Source organism: Manis pentadactyla, chromosome 10 (assembly GCF_030020395.1).
Source record: "Manis pentadactyla isolate mManPen7 chromosome 10, mManPen7.hap1, whole genome shotgun sequence".
Taxonomy (NCBI): Eukaryota; Metazoa; Chordata; class Mammalia; order Pholidota; family Manidae; genus Manis; species Manis pentadactyla.
In genome coordinates this window covers 19,083,058-19,110,824 of record NC_080028.1, presented here as the reverse complement: position 1 = coordinate 19,110,824, position 27,767 = coordinate 19,083,058, and the positions used below count along the sequence as shown (strand labels likewise).

The following is a 27,767-nucleotide window of genomic DNA, read 5'->3' as shown; positions in this document are numbered from 1 at the left end:
ACAGCAGGAATCTGTAGCAATTATAACTAGTACAGAATAGATTGTTCTTTCTAATCTAGAACCATAACTATCTTTAAAATGTGTTAAATGATGCTAATCTTACTAGTGGTAATACCTGCTCTTCGCATCTTCGTCTGATTGGTTTTGAATGGGAAGAGGGGGCTTATGCTCCTTGAATAAAACAAAACCAACAAGGTCCATCTCCTGAAGGGTCTTTTATAATACTTTTTAAAATAATCTATTTTAACTCAGGTTTAAGAATGGTGAGGAGATCGTCCCTGGTCCAAAATCCAGATACCGAATTAGAGTTGAAGGCAAGAAACACATTTTGATCATAGAAGACGCAACAAAGGCTGACAGTGCAGAGTATTCCGTAATGACAACAGGAGGACAGTCATCTGCTAAACTTAGTGTCGACTGTAAGTAAGACTTCCTGGGATGTCTCCCAGCTTGGTGTACTGATGGTGTTATGCTCGTTAGTTCAGTTTTAGAAGAGTTCCAATCTACTTAATTTCTGCTTGTGGCAATTTTAAATACATAAAATTGAATTCCGTTCTATTGAGTGCCTATGTCAGTTCAGGCAGGGCCTCTGGGAAAGGAATCAACTACTCAATTTAATACTGGAGCACAATATTGAGAAGAAAGTATAAAAAATCACCTTCCAGAGAAGTTACCCAAAAAGCTAGGAAATCTTTTCATCCCAAGCCCACATAAATAGATGGTAAATACTTAGACATGATATAAAATCCTGATAGTATTTGCTTAATCCGTAAGTGATTTTGCTATCTATTCATTAAATAAATGTTCAATGTTCTGCAATGATATTTAGATTTAGAAGAAAGTTACTCAAACCAAGGCAGCTCAACTGAGAACATTGTAAGAATTCATTTGCTACTAGTATACAGAAGCATGAGAAACTTCATGTACTTCCCCAAAGACCCCCTGTATTTGTCAGTTCTCTAGGGCAGAGTCTGTTACTTCTAGTTAGCTAAAGAAAATTAAAATAGTGCGTCTCACAGGAAGACTGGTGTAATACATGCAGAGCAGAAATCCTGCTTTTTCTTTCTTAGTCCAGTTGAGATTCATATAATCATTGAATTATTCAGGAGTAATCTCAGTTATGCTCCTTACATTGAATGGGATTGTGGCCATGATGGCTTAATATCAAAACAAGTTTTCAACCATAGGCAGATGCCTGTCTGATATTTGTGTACACTGAAAGCAATTACAGTCAGTTCTGCTATAATGCAATACATGCATTTCTAACACCATTATGCCATACAAAGTCGTACAATAAAAAACACTGGGTTAATGGGGAAAGTCAGATCATGGGGCTTAACACTTAAAAATTTTGTTAGTGGCACATTAAAAAAAATAAGAAGCTAATAAAAAACAGTATCACAGTTTTGCACACTAAATGGTTAGTAAACACTACAACAAATGTATCACTTTACAATGACCTGAAATTGGATGCAGTTTCCTGCAGAAAGACCGAGTCTTTCTCTTGAATGAAATCGTTCACAATGAAACGTGAAATTTGTGATATACTCCCATTGTCCTTTAGTATACCCATTGCACTGGAATATATTCTCATTATCAAAATAAGCTTTATAGCAAAACTGACTGTACCATTGTGAAATGACCCCATCTTGGCCCGAATGGAGTGTGGGTTTGGCACTTACAACCATGTATTATTTCTGTAGTGAAACCTCTGAAGATATTGACACCTCTGACTGATCAGACTGTAAAACTTGGAAAAGAAATCTGCTTGAAGTGTGAAATCTCTGAAAACATCTCAGGAAAGTGGACAAAAAACGGCCTACCCGTTCAGGAAAGTGACCGTCTAAAGATTGTTCACAAAGGAAGGTAAGCAAGCTAGGTGATCCATAAGCAAAGGCTGGTCCCCAGCTCCACATTTTCCTCTTTCTAAAGTAAACATTTGGTGAGGACACTTAGCAAATGGTCATAGGGAGAGGATCTATTTCTGGTTCTTTGCCTCCAAATAGCAGGAACATGTGATTTCTCTTTTCTGCATCATGTCGCTCCTGTGATCCTGTATCTGCACCTCACAGCATGGTGCTTTGTCTGTTCGAAACCCACTGACTGGTTCTTTCCTTCTAAACATGAGGTTAGAGGAATGGTACTGAATTCTAGTTGAGGAACTCGTCAAGATGGATTAACTGTCCCTAACCACTAAGTATCAAGTGACTTTCCACAATTTGGAGGGGAGAGCATAATATCTTAAAATCTAATAAGATCTAAGGCAAGAATTCTTGACTTGGGATCCACGGATCCTTAGGCAATTATGAATGAACTTCAGGGGTCCCATAAAATCCTCTGAAATTGTAGGCAAATACTGTGTGTACAAAAATACATGCTTTTCTCCACAGTATCCATCACCTCTTCACTGGTTCATGACCCAAATAAAGTTAAAAATTACTGCCCTTAGATTTGGCCTATAAAGCCAAAGTCAAGTTTATTCACGGTAATTTCTTAAATCTTAAAGTGTGGCATTAATAAATTGTTATATTTTAGCCTTTTTTAAGCTATGAGATTAAAAAAAAAGAATAGTAGACCCTTACATACATAATAAGTAGGTTGAATTTGTAGAGATAAATTCATATACTCTAAGACAAATATTTAATATGGATTAATAAATAGGATAATTAAGTCTTCACATTCATATTCTCTTTCTCTCCAACCTGCAATAAATAAATTAATCAGATAAAGGCCAGATGTCTTGTCAACTTGGGTCATACAATATCTAAATCTTTGCAAACTCTTAAAAATATGTTTTTCTTGTTTTCTTAGAATCCATAAGCTAGTGATAGCCAATGCTCTCACTGAGGATGAAGGTGAATATATATTTTCCCCAGATGCCTACTCTATTACTTTGCCTGCCAAAGTTCATGTTATTGGTGAGTAGATAAAAGAAGTAATTGCAGAATTATGTTCTTATTTGTCTGTTTTTGCTTACCCTGGGAACATAACATACTCAAACTGTGTGATATTTAAATAAAAAATACATGAGTTGATATTAATCATTAATCATAAGGAGTTCATTCTTAAGAAGTCCTATAATGAAGTAGTTACAATGAAGGTGCCAGGCACCAACTACTTTGATCCTCTTATGTTCTGTTTGGCCAGATAAAGTACTGGTTATTACCAACAGTTGGCACTAGCCAAGTACTAGCCCAGATATACACATGGAAATGACTGATAACAAAGGCCATGTTTAATATTCTAGATCCTCCTAAGATCATCCTGGATGGTCTTGATGCTGACAATACAGTGACAGTAATTGCAGGAAACAAGCTTCGTCTTGAGATTCCTATCACTGGAGAACCACCTCCTAAAGCCCTTTGGAGCCGAGCAGATAAGGTCTGTTCTACACACACACACACACACACACACACACACACACACACACATACCACATATACACTGCCCACCCCCATTCCCTGCCCTCCACTCATCAGATGAAATAAGAAGGAAAATAAATGCACAGGGGTAGTGTATAGATATCATTCCTTTGATAAAGAAAATCACTGATTGTCAAGCAGATATAAAAATCATTCATTTACTTTCACATTTCTGACTACCTTGTATGTGACCAAGCATGTTTTCCTGTGCAGTGAACAAGATCTGTCTTTCATTCTAATGAGCAACAGGGAAAGGGTAGAAGAGAAATAGACAATGAATTATTAAATAAATAAATGAGCAAGATTACTTTGCATGGTAATAAGTGCTATGAAGATTTTTGAAAAGAAAAAAACAGGTTATTATGATTAGCAAGTGGCTGCATGGTGAATGACAACAGCCTCTGTGAATGACCACAAGGAACCCATTACATGAAGATCAAAGGAAAGAAGTTTCTGGGTGGGATCAATGCAAGTGCAAAGAATAAAAGGAGAGAATTGAGCTTGATTTGTTGGAGGAATAGAAAGAAAGCTGGTGTGGCTGAGGCAGAGTGAGTGAGGAGGTAAATAATAAATAAGGCTGGAGTATACAGTCACACCAGCTGTCAACCTACAATTCTATACTCAGTATTTTCAGAACTGTAGGAAAAATAAAATTATTTCCAGATATAATAAAAGCTAGCAGACCCACATTACAAAAAAATTCGAAAAGAAGTCGTTAAGTCAGAGGACGATGATGCCAGATGGAAACTTTTCCACAAGGATGTGAAGAGCATCGGAAATGATAACTATATGGATTAAACAGAAGGGGTTCTCCTTATTATTTAAATCTCTTAAAAAGATAATCAGCTGTTTGAACAAAAATAATAACCATGCACTGTGGGGCTTATAGAATAAGTGTAAGTGAAATTTATGACAATAAAATCATAAGGTCAAGAGGGAAGAAATGAAAGTAAAGATTAGGAGGGGTGAATGGAAGTATTGCTGTTACAGATTTCTTTAGCTGTATGTCAGATATTTTAATGTGATGTGAAAGTAGACGGAGAAGCTGAGGATGTATACTATAAACCCTAAAGGAGCCACTAAAATAATAAAGCGAAAAGTTGTAGCTAATAAACCAACAAAGGACACAAAATTGAATCATAAAAAATAATCCAAAGGAAAGGTGAAAAAGAAGCACAAATAACAGATGGGTCATGTAGAAAACAAACAGCAAGATGATAGACTTGCAAAAGAAAAGAAGATAAATTAGAGATTTCAATACTGCTAACAGTTGCTAGAACAAGAAGGCAATCAGTAAGGATATTCAAGGTTAGAACAATACTATCAGCTATCTTAATCTAATTGACATTAATAGAACACTTAAATGACCAAAGCACAATGGGCATTATTTATTTATTTATTTTTATTAAGGTATCATTGATATACACTCTTATGAAGGTTTCACATGAACAATGTTGTGGTCAGTACATTCACCCGCATTATGAAGTCCCCCCCATACCCCCACTGCAGTCGCTGTCCATCAGTGTAGTAAGATGCCACAGAGTCACTATTTGCCTTCTCTGTGCTACACTGTTCTCCCCGTGATCCCCCACACCGTGTGTACTAAACATAATATCCCTCAATCCCCTTCTCCCTCCCTCCCCACCGACCCTCCCTCACCCTCCCTTTTGGTATCCATTAGTCCAATGGGCATTATTTTTAAATGCATGTGGACACTTTACCAAGATAGACTAGAAATAAGTCTCAATAAATGTAAAAGGATTCAAGTTATGCAAGGTATGTCCTCTACCCACAATGAAATTAATTAGAAATCAACAACAGAAACATATCTGGAAATTTTCCAAATATTTGAAAACTAAGCAACACTTTTTTAAGTAACTCATGGATCAAAGAAGAAATCATAAGGGAAGTTAGAAAACATTTATGAACAGACCACGTATCAGAATCTGTAAAATATCAGTTCCATGGGTGATATGGATGATAGAAATGGAAATGGGAAAATGTGGTACATAGTTACTGATAGGGTGCTCCTGTGATCTTGGTGTTATAAGCACCGCACTCTAACCAGCTGAGCTAACCGGCCTCTATCCAGATCAGGGAGAAATGCTGGGGTCTTCGAAGAGCAGAGGAGTCAAGGAAGGGTTGGGCAGCTCAGAGGGAAGAAGAGAGAAACCTTTGTCCCTTCAAAGTGTGATGACTTCCAGACCAGGCTGGCAATTTCCAACCCTGCAGGGACCAGTAGAGCAGCTAATTCACCTTCTGCTTGCTCTCTTTTCTCTGTTGGACATTACAACCTCTCATTTCTTTTTCCACTTTTGTACTCTGTGTTTCATCTGAAGTTAGTTGGCCCATTTTATATGCAGTAGGCTATTAGTAGTTATGTTTGGGGGTACCAAAAGTTATATGCGGATTTTTGACCACATGGCGGTCAGTGTCCCAATCCCTGCGTTGTTCAAGGATCAGTGGGATGAGAAGATTTTGTTCCATTATAAAACAGAAAAACTATGAAAACTATTTCAGTTATTCTTATTGTGGTCACAATCTTAGATTACTGATGATTTATGAGTCCTAATCCAGGATAAGAGTAAAGAGTTAATATTGGAATATGACCTGGTTTCTAAATGACCTTGACCTCTGTTTTCCTCTTTGTTTATTGGCTGTTCACTGTCTTTTAGAAGCTATGACCTAGGAATTAGGGAAATGGGAGGCTGCTTTAAATCTCTGGTTTAAGAAAGAAGGAAAAAATGAGGGAAGCGAAAGAAAAAATGAAAAGGAAGAAAATATGCTAGAAGGCTCAACCACACTCTGTCTCTACTTTGGGGAATTAATGTTCATTCTTTTATGTCCTATCAGAGGGGAATGATCAATCTACTTGTATGGAAAATTGGCATTACAGCCTGCTTCAGTCATGAACAAATCGTTATTTAGTTTCTAATATGAATTTGTTTTGGTATCACTAATATACAATTACATGAGCAACATTGTGGTTACTAGATTCACCCCACTATCAAGTCCTTACCACATACCCCATTACAGTCACTGTTCATCATATGAAATTAAGTATTTCTAATTTCGTGGACAAAGAGGCTCCTCTCCCATAATGACACTTCTGCGCTCATATGTTTAGTCTCCAACTTACTCTTTGGTGAGTTAATGATGAGTGGACTTTAGAGTCAAATCCCACATCTACTACTTCTTAGCCATGTGTCCTTGGGTCAGTTTTCTCCTGTGTAAAATGGGATGTCAATCCTTTGTCCTTAGAGTTGGTGGAGGATTAAACTAAGAACATGTATTTTAGGCATTAGCACCACATCCATCTTAAGTTACAAGGCTCTCTGGAACAGTTCTTTCGCAGTATAGGTCGCACCACATTTTCTTTCTTTCCTCCATAGGCCATTATGGAGGGCAGTGGCCGGATAAGAGCAGAATCTTACCCTGACAGCAGTACTCTGGTTATTGATATAGCTGAAAGAGATGACTCTGGGGTTTACCACATAAACCTGAAAAATGAAGCTGGAGAAGCACACGCAAGCATCAAGGTTAAAGTTGTGGGTAAGTCCTCTGGTTCAACAGACTTCGAGAATCAAGTCGACATGTCCAGATCCAGAGCAGATTTTACAAGCTCTTGGTTCTCTCAGATTTATATACGTGGCCAAAAAAGGAAAGCACAGTATAGCTGTATTGGATAAGCCATCGTCTTTTTCTATCTTTGCCACTTCTTTTCTTTTCTTTCCTCGTCTTTTCTTCCTCTCCCTTGCCTTTCTTTTTTACTTCTTGTCTAGAGGACTAATCCCAGGAATGAGTAGCTAAAGTAAGCCATTTGGGGTTGCTGGCCATTAGCTCTCCACACTCATAGTCCCTGTCTGTGCTCTCTGAAGTCACTGAAACACAGTTGCTAAAAAATTTCCAATATCAGATCCATTGCCGAGGAGTAAGATCCACCTTGGTCCTCAGACGGCCACCTAAGTGCATTTTTCCTAAGCCTGAAGTCAAGTGAAATGAGGCTAGCAGATTATTGATGGTCCACAGATGGTCTTCATCTCACTTTAGTGTTCCCTTAAGAAACATAGTACAAACTGACCAAAAATTAATGTCACTTTATTAGCACTGAGCTCTATTTACAAGACATGGTGACTTGTCATTTTTGACCTGTGTTCTACCAGTCAACATCTTGAATCTTCCAACTCATAAAAGTTGTAATAATTATTCCTTCTTTTAGTTCTGCTGGAAGTTCACTTTGTAGCTGAAAAACAAAAAAACGAAACCAAATCCTATCTGACGTTTAAGCAAGTTACCATTTTCAAGGTAAAGAATAAAAGCCTTGAGTTCCTTGTGGGGCTTGTTCCCTAACATTCTGGCACTAGTGTAAAGCATTTAGGGACATGATCACTTTTATTTTTATTGGGCTTACCCTCCCTTATTTCACATGGAGCCTGACTTCATGCCCAAATTAGTTACCAAGTACAATTCAGCAAACACAGAAAAGGTACTGAGAAATAACACTGCCTCAGAGGTTACCACCGAAAAACACTTTCTGATTGACGTTTTTCTTTGTGCTTCTGTTCACTTATTTCATTGTATTTCATTGTTTTTTATTTTGTCCTCTTTTATTTTATTCCATTCTATTCTGTTTTTGTTTGCTACAGACATCCCTGATCCCCCAGTGGCACCGAATGTGACGGATGTGGGAGATGACTGGTGCATCATGAACTGGGAGCCTCCTGTCTATGACGGAGGGTCCCCAATCTTAGGTAACTGCATGTAGGCCAGTCCACGGAACTGCCAGTGGAGTTGGTGCCCTCCTTCTGCACCTTGGTACAGAGCACATTTTAAAATATTGCATTTAGAAGAAAACGTATTGTATTGTGACTTCAAATATCCATTCAAATTGAAATATATCTTGGCATGCTCTGTAAGTACTTGAGATTTAAATAGCGCTGATGAATACCATGTGACTGCCTGTTCTCTTTTTTTATTTGAAGACAGACAATATCTAATTTTAAAACAACCTTTCAACTGTTCTGGACAGAAAATGTCTAGCTCCAGAGAATAATGTCTATGAGGAAATTTCTTTTAGAGTAAATTAGAATAATTTGCTTCCCCTATGAAACAAGAATTTTTTTTCTACATGCTAATAGTGAAACTCACAAAACTGGTCACTTCCCCCTTTATACCTACATTGCTGGGACTTAGAGCCAAATCTATTGCTCAACCATAGTGACTGTATAAGTTTCTATGGCTTACATATCTGATCTATTTTTCTTTTTTCTTCCTAATAGAACTTTAATTTTTTTTTAGTCCTGTTATTTTAATCTATATCCTATAATGTTAGTATTTGTATTCCCTATAATCTCTCTCAAATATCTTATGGAAGAAGGTGGGTTAAAAATACATGCATACATGACTATTTCACTTAGAGTGCTGAGAATATAGGAAATTTTAAGAACTCTAGTACCCAACAAAATTTAATTTTCGAGACCAGGGAAAACCCTCAGTTTCCACTTTGTGTCACCTGCAGGATACTTCATTGAGAGGAAAAAGAAACAAAGCTCCAGGTGGATGAGGCTGAATTTTGATCTCTGCAAAGAAACAACTTTTGAACCCAAGAAGATGATTGAAGGTGTGGCCTATGAGGTCCGCATCTTTGCCGTCAATGCCATTGGCATCTCCAAACCCAGTATGCCCTCCAAGCCTTTTGTTCCTTTGGGTGAGTCAAGAGAGATGGGTCTTTGTTGGAGAAATCATTGCCCAAGATTGTAGCTGCTTCCTTCTGACCTTTAACTGGAGCAGACCTGGAGGCTTCTTAGAGTGCTGGGTGAGGAGGAGGTTGGTGGTGATTAGGGACAGTTTTCTGTCTAAAAAGGCTAAAAAAAAAAAAAAAAACATTGGTGGAGTTCAATGTCTTCATAAAGTAGGTCCTGGGATTTATTATGATAAATTCCAGTGATAGCTGTGAGCGGCTCTGTTTGCCACTCCCCGTTGAAAATGTGTAGCCCACTGACACATGACTACTTTCTATCTGTCCTTCTGAAGGTATAACCCAGCACCTTGGTGTAAACACTGAATGTAAAACAACCTGAGATCAGTTCAACAAAGCACAGTTGAAAACTAATCTCTTTACCTTAAAATCACACCTTAAATGATATCCAGTGAACCAAAAAAATCAGTTCAATAAAGACAAAGAAACAGAATGAAACGATTACCAATTTATCTGTCCACTGATTATGGTAGTGAATTTTTTTTCTTCAATAGAAAGAAGACTTAGTATAAGAGTTTGTGCTGTAGAGAGTTATGGGAAATCTACTCTAGATCATTAGATATCAGACTTTGACTTTTCTCCCTGGGCCTCCCAGAATCCCATACCAGCTTCCCAAATTAGAGGGAAAATTCAGGCCGCATTTCTAACATTTTCCAGATCTAGCAGATCTTTGCCATATACACAGCCCATGCTCGAGGGGTCCTCACTGGATTTTATGAAGACATGGGCCTTCTGTGTATATTTTGATTTGTATCCTAGTTTATTTCATCACAGTTCCTATGCCCTAACTCTGTAGTTAGTAACATCTTCTTTTCCTGTTTCTTTTATCTTTGAAGCTGTGACCAGCCCTCCTACTCTTCTTGCGGTTGACTCTGTGACGGACACCTCTGTGACGATGAGGTGGCGGCCCCCAGACCAGATCGGTGCCGCAGGCTTGGATGGCTATGTGCTAGAGTATTGCTTTGAAGGAAGTAAGTACAACTCGTAGTTAGAACGAGTGCCGTCCTCACTAGGTGAGATGTGGTCCTCCTGTCTTTTGTTTTCTTAAGAACTCATCTCCTTCTTACTGAAAATGACAACCAGCCAAAATCATCTTCCTAACATGAATAAAAATTTCTCTCCTCTTTGGCACTTGAAGCTAAAAGATGGAGATCTTAGAAATATCCTAGCAAGGTGGCCAGATGGGATGACACGACAGATCGAAGACAGAGGAGGAAGTGTTTCTGACAGAACTTTAGGGGCTTCCACTTCCTGAATGGGCGGAATTAAATTGTACCAAAGCAAAACAAAAGTCTAGCTAGTTGGGATGGAAACAAGTTGGAAATTCTAAACCCTACACTGAGCAGAGCTATCAAAAGAGCTGCCTATTTCCGGTATAGGAGAGACGATATGTTTGGCTATCTGGTGATCATCCCCTGCCTTCTTAAAGGAAAAAAAGGAGAAGAAAATTTAAAGACGACTATCACTGTTTAAAGGAAGCAGCATTAAATCCCAGAAGGTGTAAGAAATAGGTCCAACATGTGACAATAACTTGTCTGAGGGCTTGGGTATATAAAAATTTAGTTTTATGCATAGTTTCTAGTAATTTTTAAGTAATGTAATTTAAGAAATACACATAACATGCAATTACTGATGGGAACAATAGAAAAAGGGAAGCTGACACATAAAAAAGTGACCAGGGTGTATCTAAAACCAAAAAAGATAATGATCTTCACCGAAAGCCTCTTGTGATTTTTTGATTTCCTGCTTGTCCTGATCTGAAAATGGGTGCGTAAGACTGCCCCAACTCTGGACTCGGGCTCCACTCTAAGTGATGGTAGGTAAACAACCCACCAGGGAAGCTTGTTCTTATCCCCACATAAGACACTTAGCCTCTAAGAAAATGCTTTGGGCCCCAAACTTTAGCGTGGATTGTACATGAAGGAAAGAGAGTGTGCAGAGCACATTTGGGACATCTGGAATGTAAACACAAATACAGCTCCCTGGGAGAAGAAACCTCTCACGAAGAGAAGCTGCTGAAAAAGAAATCCCCAGGCCCCTGGATTGGGGCCCCTGTGGAAACAAGCACCGTGGGTGGGGCAGGAAGAAGGGGGGGCATGAGGCACCCCATACCACTCAGTTCCATTTACATGCACTTGACTCCATTTGAGTTTTCCAGGACTTAGGAAGCCACTAACCAAAAGCAATGGAGACAGAAGAAAGTTTCCAGAGTCCCCAGCACGGGGGCGGGGAGCATGTCACTAATGCGATAGGTAAATTCGTGAGCACTTGGAAATACGGTTTATTCCCATTCCATCCCCCTCCTCCCTATTCGAAAAAATCATGAGCTCTCCACTTTGTTATTTATATCACCCAGCCAGCTGAATTTCCCAATCTTATATGTGATGTGGCCGCTGAACACGACCTTTTTGTGTATGTATGACACAGAGCAAATTCTTTACTCTTTTCTTTCTGATAGGTTTAAAAAGTAAGAAGATACAGCAAAATGATAGATGGCTGTCATTTTGATGTTACCCACCTTAGATAAAATACAACGAAGTGTATTTTACATAATTCTGTGTGTGGTCCGTGTAGATATGTATGTATATATGTATATACATATGTATATGTACACAGTTATTATTATGTATATATTTTGCCACATAACGTTTTGGAGTTAGCTTTCTATGGAAGTTCTTTCATAACGTGTTTATCTTTCTTCTTGCAGTCTTTTCTTATTTATGTGGCTGCCCTATTCTTCATTCTCTTTTAATGGCTGTTGTCCTCCAGACTAATTTTTTGTAGTGTTTAATGCTTTTAGATATGTCAGGTTTTATTCTGTCAAGAGAATTCCTTCTTTTTATAAGATCGTGTGTTGGTTTTGACTCTGTCTTTCTCTTGTTTTTTTTTTAATGCCTGCAGCATTTTACTCTTCCTTGTTTTCTTCCTTCACTCTAGTTCTTTCTTTTCTTCCTTAAAAATTCTCCTCTTGTATTAAATAACCTTCATATTCCTTCTCCATCCCCCAACACCATTTTCTTCCTCTCCCTCAATTAAAATGGTGCAAATGTGAAGGGGTGGGCTGTTTTGTTCCCCTCTGATCTTGTTTCATCCTGTTTCCTCTCGAACTTTTCTCCTTTCGAGTTCTTCACTCTTTTGTGCACGTTTTCTCAGTCTCCTATTTTCTCTTTCTCATCAACTGTCTCTTCCCTATGAAAATGTCAACACCGTAGCTCCCAATCTGACCATCAGCTTAAAGATGTATCTGTTTCAAAGTCCTAAGTAATATTTATCATCCACCTGCCCTCCCAGCCACCAGGATATTTTGGTTTCCTTGTCGCTGTTATTCCTAGAAGGGATGGAATAAGAGGAGAAGGTTTCCAGAGGGGCCGATCCAGTCCCATTCCCCTGCTCCTCTCCTGATAACCAGGAAAGTCATCATCCCAAGCCAGTGGGTTATGCCCACAACCGCCCTGCGAGCCAGCTCCGTTCCCTCCACCCGTGCAGAATGCAGGGACCCAGGCAGGCACAATTTGTTTCCTTGACCCAGAGCTCCTTGTCTGCAACCAGGAGCTGCCTCTCTCCAGCGGCTGGTAAGACAAGCTGGTCTTACCATGAGGGCCAGCCTCTGATGCGTGAGCCCTACAGTGGGAACACTGCATTCCCTGGAGACCCAAGGACCGTCCCAGCCTGGGGTGACAGGGACAGGAGAAAGGACGGCCTGTTCCACTGTGTGCTTCTCCCCTGTGGAGTCCGGGCCCCGCTCCTCCTTTCTCTTTGGGGTCTTACTTTGTTCCTCTCTGCCTCTTGCTCCCACAAGCCGGAGGTGCCCCAGCCTCCTTTCTCTTCTCTGTGGCAGGCGCCTCAGCACAAAAACCACAGCCTGAACAGAGCAGGCTGTGCCTCTCCTGAGGAACTCCCCCCTCTAATGTGTTTGGTCTCTTCCATCACTGCTCTGAAGACAAATCTTTGCATACTTTGCATACTTTACTAACAGAGAATGCTGACTACTGATACCATATTCTTCTGGTGTGAAAGTGGGTGTCTGTAATTAATTTTAATGACGGATTCTCAAAGGTACATCAGCCAAACAGTCTGATGAAAATGGGGAGGCTGCACATGATCTGCCAGGTAAAGTACACTCTATGAAAGCTCTCAAGCTTTCTTACTATATGATAAAGTTTCTGGGAATGACACATGAAGTACACCCATCACCTACACACAGAAAAGCCCTTAGAGATGGAGGCGGAGGGTGGTCACTGAGTTAATAATGTGGGATCCTAGCCTTGTTTCTTTTCCTGTAGGCATAATGTATATAAACTTTCAGAAGCTGAAATCTTTGTAAGCCTGGATACTGGGTTTAAGCTCTCTTGATGTTGTAGACAAAGATATGAAAAGATTTAAAATAAAACAAAATGTTTTGATTGAAGTGGATTCCTTATGAGGGCTTGGCTCCTGAGCTGTGGTTCCTCTTTACTGTGGATATAAGCTGCTTTCTTTCATAAGTGGGAACATAATGGGGGCATAATGGAATCATTAGATTCCCTATGCTCGTATTAATGTCTCATAATAATAAACTGGCCGAGATAAAACATCATATAACTATAAAGGTCAGTGGCTCTCATTCTTAAGAAATGCATTTTCTTGTTTTGCTGAACTTTGATGTATATGGATGGCTTGATATCATGGTTACATCACTCATTACACAACTGAATTGGAATAAAACTGCAAAATTCTTGGGGACAGCTACTACGTACTGTAAGAGGTTTTTTTCCCAAAATACCAGAAACTGACTGTCCTCCTTGTTATTTACATTAGCCATTTGAGGCCATTTTTCATTTAAATATTAAAAATGCCCACCCATCCAGCCTGAGTCCAGAACAAAGTTGTATTTCCTTCAAATGTTTTGATTACAAGTACAGTATTAATTTGGAGTCCGCTGTACCAGTTAGGATGATTTCTCTCACTAACTGCCATTCCTTCCTTTCTATTTTTTCTACGGATTTTAGCTGAGGACTGGATAGTTGCAAACAAAGATCTGATCGACAAGACCAAGTTTACCATCACAGGTCTGCCCACGGATGCCAGGATCTTTGTGCGCGTGAAGGCTGTGAACGCCGCCGGCGCCAGCGAGCCCAAGTACTACTCTCAGCCCATCCTTGTGAAGGAAGTCATAGGTAGGCAGCAAGCCTCTCGAAACTTTTGTTTCCAGCTCACATTATGTATTTGCTTATTTTTTAAATCCCTTTCTTTCTCAAAACCTCTTATTTTGCTGTCACTCCTTTGATATTTTCTTAATGCTTCCTGGGAGCTAAAAGTGAACAAAACATTGCTTTTCAGACAGTGTGGGACAGCAGCTCGGGGCTTATAACTTGGTAGGAGGACCAGTTGGTTAGCCTCACCAGGTTCTGTGGGCCGGCTCTGGCTGCGCTCACTGGGAAGAGGGAGAGTGTGTGGATGCGGCCATGCAGACCGTCCCTACGTCAGCAGCATGGCTCAAATGGGTCTGCAAGGTCAAACCACCTTCATAATAAGATGAACACATGATTTGCTCATTTCCATGTTTGACATCGGCACTGATGGTACAAAAGCCATGATGAGTAAAGCTGCCGGTGCCTCAGCATGGATCAAGTCAATGCCACCAAAATGTTTGAGCTGTTGCTATTTTCCTCACCACCGTGCACGCTCAGTTAAAATAAAAGGGCCAGTTCTGCCTTGGAGTGTTCTTGATGAAGCATAAAAATTATTCGGTTTATTAAACGTTGGTCCTTGAGCACACATTTTTCCTGCACTCTGTGTGACAGTGAAATACAAAGTATGGATAAGGCCCTTATGCTGCATACCGCCCCACAATGGCTGCTTCTGGGAACAGCACCTGTGCCACTGAGTTAAAAGCTGAACCAGGGAGTTTTTCATGAAATTTCCTTTTTTAATTTAATTGAAATTTTTTATTGCAGTATTGTTGATATACAGTCTTATATTGGTTTTCAAGCATACAGCACAGTGACCAACTTACATTATGATTGAGAATTTTTGTTCCCCTTATCCCCTTTGCCCTCCCCACCCACCCACACCAACTCCTCCCCCATGTTAACTACCAGTCACTTCTTTGTGTCTATGAATCTAGCACTACTTTGTTCATTTTGTTTTGTTTTGTTTTTATATTTCACAAATAAGTGAAGTCATATGGTATTTGTCTTTCTCCACCTGGCTTGTTTCACTTAGCTTAATGCCCTCTAGTTCCATCCATGTTATTGCAAAAGGCAGGATTTCTTTCTCTTTGTTGAATAATATTCCATTGTGTATATGTACCACCTCTTCTTTATCCATTCACCTATTTATAGACACTAAGGTTGCTTCCATAACTTGGCTATTGTAAATAACACAGCGATAAACATTGGGATGCATGTATCTTCCATGAAATTCCATTTTTACTTGAAAGAATGACTGGGCATTTGGCAGACATTTTCTAGAAAATGTCACTTCAAGGAAAACAGTCTAATGTTGTTAACCAGGCAATGAAAAAATATTGATCTTTCAAGGAAAAATTCGAATTTTGGAAAACTTATATATACCACCATGGACCTGACCAGTCCTAATACTTAAAAACTTTGCTGATGAAATAGCTGGTGATGTTAATGAATGTGACTTTTTTGATATTGAATAATGGAATGTGTCAATATTCGGAAGATTTGCATGATTCCGTAAAACAGTATTTTCCAAATGATCCATACAGGTTAAAAAAAATCATGCGTGGATAAAATGTACATTCAAAATGCTACTTAGACCAATGGATTTTAATGTAACAGTGTGAAAAGTTCATTGAAATGGTCTCACATTCCACACTGCAGCTAACCTTTAAGAAATTACAGTTTATTGTATTTTAGTGTAGAAACAAAGAGGAATACCCACAATTTTCAAGAGGCTTATTAAAATATTCCCCGTCTGTGTGAAGCTAGATTTTCTTCATATACTTCAACCAGTATAACATACTGCAACAGACTGAAGGCAGAAACAAATACAGGAGTCCAGCTATCCTCTATTAAGTCAGACATTAAAGAGATTTACCAAAATATAAAATAATGCCATTCATGACGCTCATTTTTTGTTAATATAAAATATGTTTGTTTCCATTAAAATGGTATTTACACATTATTTTTAAATGAATAAATATCTTTAAAGTACTCAGTTTTAATTTCTAATATGATAAATATTAATGAATTCAGTCCACATAAACAAAAGCTGAGAAAAAGCTTTTTTTTTTGGAAGCAGGGAAAATTCTTGATAATTAAGAGTGTGATAGAGTACTGAGACCAAAGAGTTTGAGAATTGCAGTTCCAGGGGAAGGATCACTGGACTGGGGGGCCTGGATATCTGAGCTTCAGACCATGTTCTGCTACAGATTCATGGTGTGGCTGCCTAAAACCTTTGGGAATGAGTGAGGAAATGGATGGATGGATGGATGGATGAAAGCATGAAGTGTGCACATTTCCCTAGAAGATTCTGGAGACATAAGTCGAATCCTATTTCCATCATTTACTAGCTATTTGACCTTAGACAAGATACTTGATCTTTCTGAGCCTTAATTTCTTCATCTGCAGAATGGAAAAATAACAGTACTTACCACATCAGGAGGTTGTGAGAAATAAACAAATTAATCCATGTTGCTTGCTTAACAGTGTTTGGCCCAGAATATGTGTCAGCTTTCTGATGATGATTTAATTTGCTGCAGAATCTTGCAGAGTCTCCTTTTCGTTGGATGTAAAAGTGGGGAATTAGAGCACTTCCATCTTCTCTTCTCCAAGACTCAACAGCCATCATCATCATCACCTCCTCAAGTTCGTTGGGCATTTACTACTCTCAGCCATTATGCTAAATGCTTTACAGATAAACTTATTTAGTTCTCACAACAATACTACGAATCAGGTGCTGTTATCATCCTGATTTTTCAGAACAGGAATCTGAGACCAGATCTGCTACCTGTCTGATCTAGGACTCAAACCCGGATCTCAGATCCAAAGTCCATGCTTCTAAGCAGAGCATGGGCACTGGAGGCTGTCTCCAGGATCTAATCCTGGCTGTGTCATCGAAGGCAAGCTACTTCACTGCCCATGCTTCAGCTTCTTTACCATAAAGTAAAACAATAGCTACCCCATAAAGTGACTGTGGGGTTTAAATTAATCCCTTGGTGAAAAACATTTAGCCCCATGTGTGCCACCTGCTCAGCACTGGAGTGATGAGACCTGTTTCATCACTGCAAGCCTGGGAGCCCTGGACTCCCTGCTCCACATGGGTTTGCAGCTCCATGTGCTAATATCTTCATGGTGTTTAATGAAGGAACCTCAACACACAGTGGGCTAAGGGCCCACTTCATGATGTACTTCGCCATAGCCACACTATCCAATTCCAACAGAATTACCTAAATAACAAGTGCTAGGTGCTAAAACGTTTTTGTTTTTATTTTGTTTCTGGTAAGAAAAAATGGGCAGTCCTACCTACTAATGCGGTGCCTGTAGACCATTTATGGAATGTTCACTGAAGAATATACCTGTGAAAAACTATGAAAAAAATACATGAGAGGGCCTAAGAGAAAATTTGGTGTTTTTCTGTAAAGCTACTTTAGGCTTCCAAGGACAATAAAAATAAGAAGTTACATTAAAATCAAAGGAGTCAAAAATGAATTTTGTTGAGTCATCTCTGCTTGAAGAAAACATTGGAAACCAAAGTCATTGTACCTAATCTGTTATGCCAGTAGCCTGAGCCCTGAGCACAGGGCTGTCTCAGTGAGCTCATGCCGGTGCGCTTATGCAAGGCTATTTGCAGTTCACTGTGCTGATCACAAAATTATGCTCTTCTGCTCTCACCCAGAGGCTCCGAAGATTCGCATCCCGAGGCACCTGAAGCAAACTTACATCCGCAGAGTTGGAGAAACCGTCAATCTGGTTATTCCTTTCCAGGTAATAATGCAGGGGTCACTCATTTTCTCTTTCCAGTGTGGGGTATTGAAGATGCAGCTCCACAGGCAGGGGTTTGATGTGTGTCTGCAACATCCCTTCTATTAACCTATCAACAAGCCACAACGGGAGCCCATAGAAAGGCTGTGCCTTACCTGACTGAATAGATGCTTGGTTCCTGTCTGCAGGGGGAGCATGTGCGCTCCGGAATCCTGGGAAGCTCCTTTGTAATACAAACTGAGGCTCATTTCCGAATAGAGGATAACTTCTCAAAGTCTTCTCTTAAAGAATAGTTTCAGCACCTAGAAAGAGCAGAGAGAGAATTATAGACAAGTCTGGAACAAGCAGTACGATACAGCTGAGTACTATTTACATTGAGGTGATAGTAACAGAGCGCATGTAGCGTGCAGAAGCTCCTAAGAAATTCAGTCCTATTTTTTTATTGAAGTATCATTGATACACAATTATTATATTGGTTTCAAGTATGCAACACAGTTACCCACATTATTAAATCCTCACCCCCACTAGTGAGGTTACTACCTGTCAACATTGGAAGATGTTACAGAATCACTGTCTGTATTTTCCATACTGCACTACTATACCCATGACCATCTTATATTATGATTGAGAATTTTTGTGCCCCTTTTTCCCCCTCATCCTCATCACCCACCCATGGTAACCACTAGTCGCTTCCCAGTGTCTATGAATCTACTGCTATTTTGGTCATTTTGTTCTGTTTTTAGATTCCACCAATAAATTAAATTGTATGGTATTTGTATTACCCCACCTGGCTTATTTCACTCAGGATAATACCCTCTAGGTTCATCCATATCATAGCAAATGACGGAATTTCTTTCTTTTTTAAGGCTGAATAATAATTCATTGTGTATATGTACCACCTCTTCTTTATCTATTCATCTATTGATGGACACTAGCCTCACCAACCCTTATTATTTCTTATCTTTTGGATAGTGACCATTCTAACTGTGTGAGGTAATATCTCATTGTGATTTTGATTTGCATATCCCTGATGATTAGTGATGTGGAACATCCTTTCATGTGCCTGTTGCCCATCTGTATTTTTTCTTTGGAGAAGTATCTGTTCCAGTCCTCTGCTCTGCCCATTTTTCAGTCAGGTTATTATTTGGGTTTTTTTTTTTTTCTTGGTGTTGAGTCATATGAGTTCTTTATATATTTTGGATGTTAACCCCTTATCAGATAAATCATCCACAAATATATTCTCCCATACTGTAAGATGCCTTTTTGTTTTTTTGTTGCTGTCCATTGTTGTACAGAAGCTTTTTAGTTTGATGTAGTCCTGCTTGTTCATTTTTTATTTTGTTTCCCTTGCCCAAGGAGGTGTGTCCAGGAAAAAAAACCGCTCATGCTTATGTTCAAGAGATTTTTGCCTATGTTTCCTCTAAAAGTTTTATGATTTCATTACTTACATTCAGGTCTTTGATCCATTTTGAGTTTACTTTTTGTGAATGGATTTAGACAGTAATCCAGTTTCATTCTCTTGCATGTGGCTCTCCAGTTTTTCCAACACCAGTTATTGAAGAGACGTCTTTTCCCCACTGTATATTCATGAGTTCTCTATGCTATATTAATTGACCATATATACATGGGTTTACATATGGCTCTCTATTCTGTTCCATTGATCTATGGATCTGTTCTTGTGCCAGGATCACACTGTTTTGATTACTGTAGCTTTGTAGTATAGCTTGAAGTCAGGGAGCATAATACCCCCAGCATTGTTCTTTCTCAAGGTTGTTTTGGCTATTTGGAGTCTTTTGTGGTTCCATATAAATTTTAGCATTATTTACTCTAGTTCATTGAAAAATGACATTGATATTTTGATAGGAATTTCATTGAATCTGTGAATTTCTTTGGACAGGATGACCATTTTGACAATATTAATTCTTCCTACCCATGAGCATGGGATAGATTTCCATTTATTGGTGTCTTTTCAAATTTCTCTCAGAGTTTTCAGAGTACAGGTCTTTCACCTCCTTGTTTAGTTTTATTCCAAGGTATATTATTCTTTTTGATGCAATTATAAATGGAGTTATTTTCCTTATTTCTTTCTAATAGTTCATTGTTGGTATATAGGAAAGCAACAGATTTCTGTGTATTAGTTTTGTATCCTGCAACTTTGCTGAATCCAGTTTTTAGTTCTACAGTTTTTTGATGGAGTCTGTAGGGTTTTCTATATATAATTTCATGTCATCTACACATAGTGACAGTTTTACTTCTTCCTTACCAATCTGGATGCGTTTTTTAAAATTTTTTTATTAATGTACAATTGATATACACTCTTATGAAGGTTTCACATGAAAAAACAATACGGTTACTACAGTTACCCATATTATCAAGTCCCCATCCATACCCCAATGCAGTCACTGTCCATCACTGCGGCAAGATGCCACAGATTCACTATGTGCCTTCTCTGTGATACACTGTTCTCCCCTTGATCCCCCACACCATGTGTACTAAACATAATACCCCTCAATCCCCTTCTCCCTCCCTCCCCACCTGCCCTCCCACACCCGTTCCCTTTGGTAACCACTAGTTCATTCTTGGAGTTTCTGAGTCTGCTGCCATTTTGTTCCTTCAGTTTTGCTTCATTGTTATACTCCATAAATGAGGGAAATCATTTGGCATTTGTCTTTCTCTGCCTGGCTTATTTCACTGAGCATAATGTCCTCCAGCTCCATCCATGTTGTTCCAAATGGTAGAATTTGTTTCTTTCTTATGGTTGAATAGTATTCCATTGTGTATATGTACCACCTCTTCTTTATCCATTCATCTACTGATGGACACTTGGGGATGCTTCCATGTCTTGGCTATTGTAAAAAGTGCTGCAATAAACATAAGGGTGCATATGTCTTTTTGAATCTGAGAAGTTGTATTTTTTGGGTAAATTCCAAGGAGTGGGATTCTGGGGTTAAATGGTATTTCTATTTTTAGTTTTTTGAGGAACCTTCATATTTCTTTCCACAATGGTTGAACTAGCTTACATTCCCGCCAGCAGTGTAGGAGGGTTCCCTTTTCTCCGCATCCTCGCCAGCATTTGTTGTTCTTAGTTTTTTCAATGCTGGTCATCCTTACTGGTGTGAGGTGATATCTCATTGTGGTTTTAATTTGCATTTCCCTGATGATTAGTGATGTGGAGCATCTTTTCATGTGTCTGTTGTCCATCTGAATTTCTTCTTTGGAGAACTGTCTCTTCATATCCTCTGCCCATTTGTTAATCAGGTTATTTGCTTTTTAGGTGTTGATGTGTGTAAATTCTCTATATATTTTGGATGTTAACCCCTTGTCAGATATGTCATTTACAGATATATTCTCCCATACTGTAGGATGCCTTTTTGTTTTGTTGATGATGTCCTTTGCCGTACAAAAACTTTTTAGTTTGATGTAGTCCCATGAGTTCATTTTTGCTTTTGTTTCCCTTTCTCGAGGAGATGGGTTCAGAAAGAAGTTACTCATGCTTATATTCAAGAGATGTTTGCCTATGTTGTCTTCTAATAGTTTTATGGCCTCATGATGTACATTCAAGTCTTTAATCTATTTCGAGGTTACTTTTGTGTATGGGGTTAAACAATAATCCAGTTTTATTCTCTTGCATGTACCTGTCCAGTTTTGCCAACACCAGCTGTTGAAGAGGCTGTCATTTCCCCATTGTATGTCCATGGCTCCTTTATCATATATTAATTGACCATATATGATTGGGTTTATATCAGGGCTCTCTAGTCTGTTCCATTGGTCTATGGGTCTGTTCTTGTGCCAGTACCAAATTGTCTCGATTACTGTGGCTTTGTAGTAGAGCTTGAAGTTGGGGAGCATAATTCCCCCTGCTTTATTCTTCCTTCTCAGGATTGCTTTGGCTATTCGGGGTCTTTGATGGTTCCATATCAATTTTAGAATGATTTTCTCTAGTTCGTTGAAGAATGCTGTTGGTATTTTGGTAGGAATTGCATTGAACCTGTAGATTGCTTTAGTTGAATGGCCATTTTGACAATATTAATTCTTCCTATCCATGAGCATGGGATGTGTTTCCATTTATTGGTATCTTCTTCGATTTCTCTCATGAATATCTTGTAGTTTTCAGGGTATACGTCTTTCACTTCCTTGGTTAGGTTTATTCCTAGGTATTTTATTCTTTTTGATGCAACTGTGAATGGAATTGTTTTCCTGATTTCTCTCTCTGCTACTTCATTGTTAGTGTATAGGGATGCCACAGATTTCTGTGTATTGATTTTGTACCCTGCAACTTTGCTGAATTCAGATATCAGATCTAGGAGTTTTGGAGTGGATTCTTTAGGGTTTTTATGTACAATATCATGTCATCGGCAAGCAGGGACAGTTTAACTTCTTCCTTGCCAATCTGGATGCCTTGTATTTCTTTGTGTTGTCTGATTGCTGTGGCTAGGACCTCCAGTACTATGTTGAATAGAAGTGGGGAAAGTGGGCATCCTTGTCTTGTTCCCAATCTCAGAGGAAAAGCTTTCAGCTTCTCACTGTTAAGTATGATGTTGGCTGTGGGTTTGTCATATATGGCCTTTATTATGATAAGGTACTTGCCCTCTATACCCATTTTGTTCAGAGTTTTTATCATGAATGGATGTTGAATTTTATCGAATGCTTTTTCAGCATCTATGGAGATGATCATGTGGGCTTTGTCCTTCTTTTTGTTGATGTGATGGATGATGTTGATGGATTTTTGAATGTTGTACCATCCTTGCATCCCTGAGATAAATCCTACTTGATCATGATGGATGATCTCTTTGATGTATTTTTGAATTCGGTTTGCTAATATTTTGTTGAGTATTTTTGTATCTATGTTCATCAGGGATATTAGTCTGTAATTTTCTTTTTTTGTGGTGTCTTTGTCTGGTTTTGGTATTAGATTGGTACTAGCCTCATAGAATGAGTTTGGGAGTATTCCCTCCTCTTCTATTTTTTGGAAAACTTTAAGAAGAATGGGTATTAGGTCTTCACTAAATGCTTGATAAAATTCAGCAGTGAAGCCATCTGGTCCAGGGGTTTTGTTCTTAGGTAGTTTTTTGATTACCAGTTCCATTTTGTTGCTGGTAATTGGTCTGCTCACATTTTCTGTTTCTTCCTTGGTCAGCCTTGGAAGATTGTATTTTTCTAGAAAATTGTCCATTTCTTCTAGGTTATCCAGTTTGTTAACATATAATTTTTCTTAGTATTCTCTAATAATTCTTTGTATTTCTGTGGTGTCCATAGTGATTTTTCCTTTCTCATTTCTGAATCTGTTAATGTGTATAGACTCTCTTTTTTTCTTGATAAGTTTGACTAGGGGTTTATCTATTTTATTTTCTCAAAGAACCAGCTCCTGCTTTCATTGATTCTTTCTATTGTTTTATTCTTCTCAATTTTATTTATTTCTGCTCTAATCTTTACTATGTCCCTCCTTCTAATAACGTTGGGCTTCATTTGTTCTTCTTTTTCTGCTTTTATTAATAGTGAGTTTAGACTGCTTCTTATATGGGATTATTCTTCTTTCCTGAGGTAGGCCTGTATTGCAATATACTTTCCTCTTAGTATTGCCTTGTATTGCCTTTCTTAGTATGGCCTTGGCTGCATCCCACAGATTTTGCGGTGTTGAATTATTGTTGTTCTGGATGCCTTTTATCTCTTTATCTTGTCTGATTGCTGTGACTAGGACCTCCAGTACTAAGCTGAATAAAAACGGTGAGAGACATCCTTGTCTTGTTCCTGATCTTAGAGGGAAAGCTTTCAAATTTTGCCACTGAGTATGATGTTAGCTGTGGGTCTGTCAAATATGGCCTTTATTATGTTGAGGTATGTTCCCTCTATACCTATTTTGTTGAGTTTTTATCATGAATGGATGTTGAATTTTGTCAAATGCTTTTCCAGCATCTCTTGAGATGATCATGTGGTTTTTATCCTTTTTGTTAATGTCATGTATGGAATTTATTGATTTATGAATATAATACCAAGCTTATATTCCTGGAATAAATCCCATTTGGTTGTGATGGAAGATCCTTTGATGTATTTTTTAATTTGGTTTGCTAATATTTTGTTGAGGATTTTTGCACCTATGTTAGCGATATTGGTCTAAAATTTTCTTTTTTGGTAGTGTCTTTGGTTTTGCTTTAGAGTGATGCTGGACTCATAGAATGAGTTTGGAAGTAGTCTCTCCTCCTCTACCTTTTGAAATACTATAAGAAACATGGGTATTAGCCTGTCTTGGAATGTTTGGTAGACTTTAGCTGCGAAGCCATCTGCTCCTGGAATATTTGTTTTTTGGGAGTTTTTAATTTACCAATTCAATTTCATTGCTGGTAACTGGTCTGTTCAAATTTTCTGTTTTTTCCTGGATCCATCTTGGAAAGTATTTTTCTCGGAAAGTGTCCAAGAAATTCAATCTTTATAACTACCTTATGAGATGGGAGATGGGTACTACATTGTTATAGTTTTACAGAATGGAAAATGGAGGCACATAGAGTTTAAGTAAGATTACACAGCAATTAAGTGATGGAGTCAGGACCCAAGTACAGATTCCAATGCCCCAGAGCCCATATTCTTAACCATTGCATTGTGTTGTACAGGCTTTGGATGTAGAGAGACCCAGTTGTAAGACCTGGTTCTAGCACTTAATTAGGCCTTTGGGCAAGTCATTTCACTCCTTCATCCAAAAAATTAGGATAATGTTACTTATTATCTTGATGTGAAATTTAAGGGAAAGAGTAAACATGGTACATACCTAACATAGTGCCTTGCACACAGAATGCAAGCAACAGGCAATAGTGAGCATTACAATCAGTGCTGTAGTTACCCACCAAACTGTTTTCCAACCTAGAAGGGGTAAGGCACTGTCACTTTTTTGTAATGCTGAAAAAAAGTCTTGAGAAAATCTGATTTCCCTCCCCTTCTACTTTTTCTCTTTTTAGGGAAAACCAAGACCAGAATTAACCTGGAAGAAGGATGGTGTAGAAATTGATAAGAATCAAATAAACATTCGCAACTCTGAGACTGATACAATCATATTTATCAGAAAAGCAGAGAGGAGCCACTCTGGGAAATACGACCTGCAAGTCAAAGTGGAGAAATTCATGGAAAGTGCATCAATCGATATCCAGATTGTTGGTAGGTTTGAAAGAAGGAACTAGAATGTCCTGTTGAAGTAATATTTAGACTGATTGTCCTTGTCGTCAAGGCAAGAGTAAGAATTTTGGTTAGGCTGGCTCTAGAGAAAATTCTTTTCCCTGGAATTTTCTAAAAATAGCTATAGTAGTGAGATTTGTTAGCATTTCAAAATAATTTCTCACTGACTATAAGGACTAATCATCGGAGACTTAGGGCATAAATTTGCATACTTTTTACTACAAACCATCTGTACTGCTTTATAGTTCATTTCTTATTCTGTTTCACAACTGCTGGATGATAAAAGTATTTCCTGCATTGAATTCTTGCATAAGAAACATTGTAGATTCTATAAATAGTTTAGCATGTTTCTTACCATTCCTTAAAGTTGGTAATTAGAAAATTTTAGTGGAGAATGAAGAATTTTTATTAAATGTCAAAAAGAAGTACCTAAATGAGGTTAAGTAGTTAAACACTGAGTTAGTTGATACCACAGGGCTAGCTAGTTACTTACCTGTCCAAATAATAAATCCATTTAGTTCTCACTTCTGTCCAGAATTAGGGGAATAGAGGGAATCTCTTACAGATAAGCCTGTCTCACTCAAACTGTTCTAGAATTTTTGCAATGTCAATAGATAAATTTAAGAGCACAGCTAGGGAAAAAATGACTTTGTTTCCAGTCATTTAAAAATTAACATTTCAACAAATTTACTGACACTAGAGATTTTCTCTCCAAAAGAACAACTTCCTAGGACAGGTCTTCCCTTGGGTGAAAGTTTATGCCCTTTAAACTAAGCATGCTTTTCATTCTAGCTAAATCATCTTGACTTCTGAAAAGCTGAGGGGAGTGTTGAGCTACCCTGTGCCCTTGGCTCTGGCCTGGTCCATTCTAATGGAAGCTCCCACGGAAGGGTCTAGAAGAGCACTGCTTTCTGAAACATGAGGAAGGAGTTTTTTTTCTACTTTGCTATGTAATTGCTTTACCAGGTAGTTATAAGCGCCTGGCTCATTACTTGCACAATTAAAGTGTTCAGGGAATAGTAACTATTATTCTAATTATTTCTTAATTCCAAGTATATGTGTCTGCCATGGCTAAACATCTAGCAATGCCATTTACTGTTAAGCAGCAAGTGTTTGAAAAATCAGTGTGAGCACTGAAGACAAAGCTGGACATGGGCTGCAGGATGGACTGGGAAAAGCCAGGCTCTCTGTGGGATGAATGGGTGAAGACAGGAGATAGAAAGCTGTGGTGGTAGAAACTCATGGTTTGCAATTGTGGAAAGAAAGGGAAGATTATCGCTGGAGGATCCCTCATGGAGCCCATGAAGACAACTTGTTACATCACATTTGAAAGAGAGAACAGTATTATCAGAAAGCATAGTAGAGTTTATTCTTCTGAGTCTGACATTTGGTATTGGAAAAGTAACAATTTTAATATTTGAAAAAATATTTCGGGGCATAAAGGGTGATGTTTGCACTCAGAAGGATGTTACACATGAAGTTCCCTGAAAAAAATAAGAAATACTATGCAAATACAGTTATTGTCCTTCCTCACACCTCTGTGCATAATTTGGGGACATGAGGGGCGGGGACTCCCAGTCAAGATTGGTTTTCTTGACACTTTGGTGTCCCTGAATGTTACTTCAATTTACTGGAAAGTCAGAGGTCACAGAAATTCACATGGAGCAGAAAATAAAGTGAGGAAACACTTCAACTCCTCATTAATGTATTTTTTTTTACTTGAAATGAAAAGGCTTGATAAATACAGATCAATCTTGGAGGGAGTGTTGGTAGAGTGAAGAAAAGAAGTTTCCTTCATGGCCTTCTGGTGAAACAGAAGTACCCACTCAGGCTGTGGACCTAATGCTTCTCACCAAAAGCCAGAGCCGCCCAGCCCAGGTGGGCTCTAAGATTACACAGGTGTCAGCTAACACTTTGCTTAGGCAGGCTAGCCTTGAGACTTACTGCCAGTGGCCTATCCCTGGAGGGATGGTTAATGAGGTTTGAAGTTCCATTTAAATTTTCTTTTCAAAATCCTTTTCTCCTCCTTGAAGATGAAAGTCCAGAGTTTCCAGATAAGCTTAGCTGGAGTGCATTCCACTTCTCTGAAGTTTAAGAATGGCAAAAGACACATAGGTAGAAATGCAGGAAGGGTAGGGCATTTTAAAATATCCTCCTGTAACAAGGTACAGTAGTCCCCCCTTATCCAAGGGGAATACATTCTAAACCTCCAATGGATGCCTGAAACTGTGGATAATGACAAACCCATATATATATATTATATATGTGTGTGTATATATATATTTATTTATTTATTTATTTATTTATATACTATGTTTTTTCCAGTACATACATACCTCTAATAAAGTTTAATTTATACGTTAGATACAGTAAGTGATTAACAATAGCTAATTATAAAATAGAACAATTGTAATAAAAGTTATGTGAATGAGGTCTCTCTTTCTCATAACGTCTTATTGTACTGTACTCACCCTTCTTGTGATTATGTGCTAC

General features: G+C 38.5%; 1 protein-coding gene across 10 annotated transcripts in view; it reads left to right on the top strand.

Annotated features, from left to right (window-relative positions):
* MYBPC1 (myosin binding protein C1) overlaps positions 1–27,767 on the top strand; it is an 83,507-nt gene that overhangs the window by 44,148 nt on the left and 11,592 nt on the right. For 6 of the 10 annotated variants that reach the window (XM_036891344.2, XM_036891345.2, XM_036891337.2 and 3 more), the window contains 12 exons: positions 253–419; positions 1,704–1,866; positions 2,812–2,918; positions 3,248–3,381; positions 6,815–6,974; positions 8,069–8,173; positions 8,941–9,129; positions 10,017–10,151; positions 13,237–13,290; positions 14,169–14,336; positions 18,028–18,116; positions 25,061–25,256. In XM_036891344.2, the coding sequence (XP_036747239.2) occupies positions 253–419; positions 1,704–1,866; positions 2,812–2,918; positions 3,248–3,381; positions 6,815–6,974; positions 8,069–8,173; positions 8,941–9,129; positions 10,017–10,151; positions 13,237–13,290; positions 14,169–14,336; positions 18,028–18,116; positions 25,061–25,256 (1,667 nt within the window). The remainder of the gene's footprint in view (positions 1–252; positions 420–1,703; positions 1,867–2,811; positions 2,919–3,247; positions 3,382–6,814; positions 6,975–8,068; positions 8,174–8,940; positions 9,130–10,016; positions 10,152–13,236; positions 13,291–14,168; positions 14,337–18,027; positions 18,117–25,060; positions 25,257–27,767) is intronic. The other 4 variants (XM_036891347.2, XM_036891348.2, XM_036891340.2 and 1 more) reach the window with 1 other exon arrangement.